At 44.8% G+C, this 7,069-nt stretch overlaps 2 protein-coding genes across 2 annotated transcripts in view; both read left to right on the plus strand.

Annotated features, from left to right (window-relative positions):
- Positions 1 to 4,145, plus strand: part of LOC116686449 (zinc finger protein 135) — a 5,526-nt gene extending 1,381 nt beyond the window's left edge. Inside the window, exons 2-3 of the mRNA XM_032511463.1 lie at positions 265 to 492; positions 1,178 to 4,145. Coding sequence (XP_032367354.1) covers positions 265 to 492; positions 1,178 to 3,243 — 2,294 coding nt within the window. The 3' untranslated portion in view covers positions 3,244 to 4,145. The remainder of the gene's footprint in view (positions 1 to 264; positions 493 to 1,177) is intronic.
- The window catches only part of LOC116686444 (oocyte zinc finger protein XlCOF7.1-like), a 588,898-nt gene that overhangs the window by 376,606 nt on the left and 205,223 nt on the right, over positions 1 to 7,069 (plus strand). The gene's annotated exons all lie outside the window — the stretch shown is intronic.

Consider the following 7,069-nt stretch of genomic DNA (forward strand, 5'->3'; position numbering starts at 1 on the left):
CTGTCTGGATTTACCCTGCAGAGATCTGAGGACCAGAAATCCTCCGGAGGTTAGAACACCAACACAAAGAAAGAGGAAGGTCACGACATCTGGGCCAAAATGAGGGAGATTCGGCAGGATTTTGGCGGCACCGGAGCAATCCCGGAAGTGGAACTTCTTGGATATAGACTAGATGGTCCGTGATCTGCAGAAGAGCTGTGGTTTTAATGAGCGATGACATTTGTCTGCAACGTCTCTCAATGTGTGTTTCCCTGTTTCCTGCAGATGTTCAGCCACGGTTGGTGGTTAAAGGAGAGGTTTCCCCTGAGCAGCAGGAGTGTAGCTCCAGTGTGGACCAGCAGGAGCCAGAGTCCCCCCCACACATTAAAGAGGAACAGGAGGACCTGTGGAGCAGTCAGGAGGGAGAGCAGCTTCAAGGACTGGAGGAGGCTGATATCACCAAGTTCCCATTCACTCCTGTCCCTGTGAAGAGTGAAGATGATGAAGAGGAAGGTAGGAACAATGTGGACGCCTTTATTTAACCTGTGTGTTGTCCTCCCCGGTAAAAATTGCCCTTTTTCTAACTACCACCAGATTCAACACTAATATTACTTACTATATTATTTACACTTATTTTTGAAATTCATAATCAGTAAACCTCATTGAAATTGTACCTAATTTAAAGTTTAAAAAACCCTGAAATTATGAATTATTTTGAGATATAGTTACATTTTAGTTGGTAATCACAAACTGTCGAAGTTTAGTCAGGATACTGTTTTAAAGCTGTTGTTTTTTCAAATGCTACAAAATTGAATAAAAACACCCATAATTCAATAAAAGTAATCAGTAAACTGATCCTCAATTTTAACCTGCCTAAGAGTAAAAACCTTTTGTGTTCTTTTTGGGCAATTTGGTTGAAAGAAACCCGAATTTCTGATGTAGAAACTTTTGAAAAAGGGTCAAGTTTTGACAGGTTTTTAGGCAGAAAACAAACAATCTGCAAAACAGAAGAGCATTACAGTTCAAGAGAAGCTGATTTATTTTAAGAGGATAAAACATGACTGAACAGTTCCTGAAGGATCTAGCACGGAAAATGTCCAACTAGTTGTTCTAACTTTCATTACGTTACGGTGAAAGCTGCCATGCAGCTGCCGCTCACCCCAGAATAAAATAGTTTTCTTTTATCTCACTTGAACAGGGCTTCAGAGACCAAGTGAACACATGGAAACAGAAGCTGATGGAGAGGACTGTGGAGGACCAGGACCAGCCAGGAACTCACATCCACTTGTACAGCCAGAGACTGACAATAGTGTCGATAGCGATGTTTGGAAGGACGCCAGCGAAGGTCTGTCAGGTTTAAACTCCCTGGAACGTGAGGAGGTTCCCGTCGGTGATGACAAAGAGTCATTTAGCTGTTTTGAGTGTGGGAAAAAATTTGGAACAAAGCAACATCTGAAGAGACACATGAAGTCTCACACGGGAGAGAAGCCTTTCAGCTGCTCGGTTTGTGGTAAAATCTTCATACAGAAGGTGCAGCTGACGGAGCACATGAGAACTCACACAGGTGAAAAGCCTTTCAGCTGTTCGGTGTGCCAGAAAGCGTTTGCACGCAGGCAGCATTTACAGAGACACGTGATGATCCACACGGGAGAGAAGCCTTTCAGCTGCTCGGTTTGCGATCAGGGAGTCTTGAGCAAAGAACACCTGAAGACGCACATGAGGACGCACACGGGCGAGAGACCGTTCAGCTGCTCGGTGTGCGGCAAAGCTTTCATTGGGAGCGGGAATCTGAAAAGACACATGAGGAATCACACGGGAGAAAAGCCTTTCAGCTGCTCGGTGTGCGACAAAAGCTTCGGACAGAAGGTGCAACTGACGCAGCACATGAGGGTCCACACGGGAGACAAGCCCTGCGTCTGCTCGGTTTGTGATCTGAGGATTTTGAGCGAGGCGCATCTGAAAGTACACATGAGAACGCACACGGGGGAGAAGCCGTTCAGCTGCTCGTTTTGTGGCAAAGGTTTCACCCAGGCGGGGAACCTGACGCACCACATGAGGGTCCACACGGGGGAGAAGCGATTCAGCTGCAGCGTTTGTGACAAGACGTTCGCCTGGCTGAGTCAGGTCAAAACTCACAAATGTGTCGGTCGTCCGTGCTCACAGCAAACTCAAACGGAGGAGGACAGAGAGGCGGAGCCTCCAGCCAGCAGAGGAACTCAGCACATGGAAACAGAAGCTGATGGAGAGGACTGTGGAGGACCAGAACCAGCCAGGAACTCAAATCCACTTTCACAACCAGAGACTGAAGACCAGACTGGAGACTCTGCTGAACCTGAGACTGAGGACAGTGATTTTTTGAAAGAGAGAAGTGTGTGTTTGTCAGGTGTAAACTCTCTGAAACATGACGAAGTCCCTCAGAGCGATGAAACATTTAACAACTCTCCCCGGCAGATCGACAGCAGGAGTCAAACGGGAGAGGGACATTTTACAGAAGCAGGAAGTCTGAGGCGACACGTTAAAGAGGAGCAGGAGGAACTGTGGATCAGTCAGGAGGGAGAGCAGCTTCAAGGGCTGGAGGAGGCTGATATCACCAAGTTCCCATTCACTCCTGTCCCTGTGAAGAGTGAAGATGATGAAGAGGAAGCTCAGTCCTCACAGCTTCATCAGAGACACACTCAACACATGGAAACAGAAGGTACCTGTGAGGTTTTGAAGAAGAGCGGAGAACCTCCGTCAGGTTTAATCTCTCTGAAGATAACGGAGATAGCGCCATTAAACCCCAGACTCGCATCCACGGTGTCGGCTTCAGCTTCCTGTTCCTCCGACGGCGAGCATTTTTACCAGCGTCCCCGGCAGCACCCGGACGTAGAGATCCGCGACGTGACACCGGAGGATCACCTGACGCTCCTCTGGATGAGCCAGGGCCGGGCAGATCGCTACGGCTGCTTGCTGTTCCGGTTCATCACCCCGGAGGAGAAATACCGGGCGTGGTGCGTCACGACAAACTGGGACGGGTCCAGAGGGAAGTGGGCACTCCCGGGGAACCTGAAGGCGTTTCTCCTGCACACCCTGCACCAGAGGTTCCACCCCATGGCGGCGAGGGAGGAGAAGATGCTGATCGACCGCGTCAACGAGGTGCTGCGGACGCCGCGGCAGTTTTCCATGGGACTGATCCCCGAGGCCGGCGGCTCCCAAACTGGAACCATTCAGTCGGTCGACTCATTCGATAGTAACGACCGATCAACATCATCCCCAACGGCGTAGTGTCGGCCTTCCAGCGTTCACACCGCCATCTCTGCAGAAATGCATTCTCTAGATGTTAAAATTAATGTCAGAAAATGTTGTTCTTAGATTCTCAAATGTGGAGGTTCTCCTGCTTGTCTCTTGTTTTGTATCATATTAATCTTAATATCTTTCAGTTTTGGACATTCAAAGACATCAGCTTGGACTTTAAGGACCTGGGAATGGAAATGTTTTTACAATTTTTCTGACATTTTACAGATCAAACAATCAAATAATTGAAAAATAATGGGCAGATTAATCAATAATGAAATGAATTAGTTGCAGCCCTCAGACAAACCTGCAGTCAGGGAAGAGCTTAGACATCTGAGATCGTCTTGTTCCCTCGGCTGTTGGCTCTTTAAAAACGGGAGCAACTACAGGCAAAAACATCAGTTTTTTTAAGTATGGATTCTGGTTTATCTTCCATAAGAATAGAATGCAGGACCTCTACTGTAACAGAGTATTTGTACACTGTAATATTTGTACTTTTACTGCAGTAACAGATGAGTGTGAAAACGCAGCTTTGTGTTTCAGAGGTATCAAACAAAGAAGACACTGATCATTTACACACACACAAACAGACAAGCACACGCACACAGACACACATACACAGACACACACACACAGAGACAAGCACGCGTGCACACACAGACACATAAACACGCACAGAGAGACACGCACACGCAAATCTGGAGAGCATGTAACGTTACAATCACCTCTGTGCAGCCTCATCACAGGAACATGTCACTGTTTATAATATCTCATATTCACGGCTGTGTTGACTGCTTTAAACATTAAAGACAATCCAACCGGATATTTCCGGTTAGCTTCTGCTTCTAGCGTGGTTTTCTTCTTCTCCTGGGATGTTTTTAGATCATGCACAAAAACAAGATATGCAAGAATTAAAAAAAAACATTCCAAAGAGAGAGAGAGAGACCAAACCGCCATCTTTTCCCTTAACTTAAGAGTTGTTTTGGTCTCTAAACTTAACTGTCGGCAACATGTCTGACGCTTTTTCAAATGTTTTTGTTGCTTTTTTAGGAAGCTTTGTTTGCATGTGCATCTTTTGTGGGCGATTTCTTTTGTTGCATATTTCATTGATGGCTAAGGAACTTTTTTTGGACGTTCTTGGGGCTTTATGAGGCCCAAAATGTAAGAAAGCTATATAAGTGCCAGCTTGGTTTGGGGACAGAGACACATTATTCTCATGCAGGTCCTGATTTGAAAGACGCCGTCCTGGAGCTCACTAATTTAAATTAAGAAACCTGTAAACGTGATGATGTCCAACACGTTTTTGTAAAGAAGAAGAAACCTTTAAGTTCTCAGAAAGCTTCAGCCACATGAGCCCCTATGTTCTGCTTCATGTGTCCGATTAGACCATGGGTCCATGTAGACCATGTGTCCATGTAGACCATGTGTCCATGTAGACCATGGGTCCATGTAGACCATGTGACGTCAGACTCAGAGAGGAGACAAAGAGAAACGGCCGTGGCCTACCAGAGGCTGACTGTGTGGCTTTTGCTAATTATTTGATTGTAATTCCCAGTACCATTGACCATGTCTACACACAACAGAACTTCTGCTCTACGGTTACGCCAAAGACTGAAAAAGCTAAATATGAGCTGACTGCTCCTCATTCACAACAATACGCATCCACCCAATCCACCCAATCTACATCAGCCGTTCCCCATCGAAACCGCCGCCTATGTATATAAAACATGCAGTAATACAGTACTGCCCCCCCCCAGACATCTCTCCATTAATAAATACACAAAGGACCTGAGCATGTGTGTATTTCAGGCCTGTGTAATGATTTATAAAGAATATAAATTATAAATAAATTGAATGATAATTGTTGGAGCTGAATCCTGCTCCTTTCTCAGAGTTCAGTCAATTAGTATCAGAATCTCAGAGGTGGATGTGGGAATCCATTTTATTACAGAGGACATCCTAGAGACAAATACAGAGTCCACCTAACACGGCTCTCCCCCAAATTTGTCTGACTCTCTGGCTCTCGCACCCCCAGTATTATCACACTGAGGGGGGGGTGGGGTCTCCAGGTCACAGTGAGGTGATGTGTGTGCGCGCTTAATCGTTATCTTTTCAGTTGTAATGGGACAGAGAGTTTGTGACCCTCAGTTCAGGAAAAGATCAGTGGGGGTAACAGAGGGACTGGAACCAGACTCAGGACTCGGTCCCTAACAATCAGTTCTACTTCTGACACATTTAGGAGAGCTGGATTATAACGGAATGTACCAGAATATCTTATGTTATAAAACCAAAGCACTGCAAAACAACTTAATGTAACAAACAGCAAACAACAAACTATAAACTTATAACAACAAACTTACTGCATGACCAACATGTCTCATTTCTGCTGAAATAACGCTTTTACCTCTTAGCTTAAATTTATAAAGCAAATCACACACAATGTTTAAGCACATATAGCATTTTAAATCCCAACATGCCATCCCCAAAACAGGCAGCAGACGGCTGTCTGTGCCCCCCCCCCCCATGGTTTTTATGGGTTTGTTGGTATTTTTAACTAAATTGAGCTCAAGGTTTTCAAAAATAACCGGTGGGTACCAAATAACTCCTAAGACATGCAATAATAAAGTGATTAGATGGAAAGATTAGCAGATATCTGACGGTCTCTCTCCCCTGGCCCTGAGTGAAGCTGGAGTTTGACGCTCCTGAATCAACGGATGCCCGTTATTAAATATTTTGAGTGGTTATTATTATTATTATTATTTAAAGAGGGCTCACCGTGGTACAGGTCTTAGTTTAGTCCGTTTCATCTCAGGTACGTCTCCTTCATCACCCCCCCACTGCTGAGCCTGCAGAGAGCTGCCTGCTGCACACCTGTACCTGGGGCTGCTGATCCAGATCAGCAGCCCCAGGTACAGGTGTGCACGCATTTCCTGTGGCAGAGCCCCCCCCAGTGGCCAAACACAGAACCACACCCCCAACGTCAGGCTTCAGAGAGATAAACTGAGGAGATGGACGAAATTTATTTTATCTCATTATTTTTGTATGGTCAGATACTTCGTTATCTCGCTACTATTTATTACTTTATCATAATCTGGACAATATTTATCTGTTTTGTTCAATAACACCGGCTTAAAATGTGTTCAACACTCTGCTGCTACTATTATTATTATTATTATTATTATTATTATAACTGGTCTCATTACAACTCCTTAACTATATACCGTACATATCCACACTCCTTATATTTCTTTATTTATATTTCTACTATTTTTGCAACTATAACACAGAGTTTCCCTTCGGGGATCAATAAAGTATTTCTGATTCCATACTGTCCTGTATGTCTGTGCTGTGTGGCTACAATAAATAAAAATTAAATCAAAAAACAACAAATCAAATACAGGAAACTGCACATCGCTGAAACCTTGTATGTCCACAAACCAACTCTGTTCAGGATCAGTGTCTTTTGAAAACCTCGTGTCCATTGATCCAGATTAAAGCTCCCAGTACGTTGCTGGTTTAATGGTCTGCAGGATCATACTGTAAATGGAAATGCATTCTGGGAGAAAATATTACCATTACAGCCCTATCTGCGAATGTTACAGGCTACAGGTATTTACTGTTAACACCAATGCATCTTGGGAAATGAAGGAAAAGGCAGGAATGACACTGCAGCTACTATATGACTGTAAATTTTTTCTTGAGCTGTTTTTTAGACAAAATCACCTCGTCCCAGTTTATCCATCCATATTCGTCTGGGGTCGGGTCTCAGGGGGACCAGCTCCAGTAGGGGACCCCAAACTTCCCTTTCCCGAGCCAC

The sequence above is a fragment of the Etheostoma spectabile genome, unplaced genomic scaffold, assembly GCF_008692095.1.
Source record: "Etheostoma spectabile isolate EspeVRDwgs_2016 unplaced genomic scaffold, UIUC_Espe_1.0 scaffold378, whole genome shotgun sequence".
Lineage (NCBI taxonomy): Eukaryota > Metazoa > Chordata > Actinopteri > Perciformes > Percidae > Etheostoma > Etheostoma spectabile.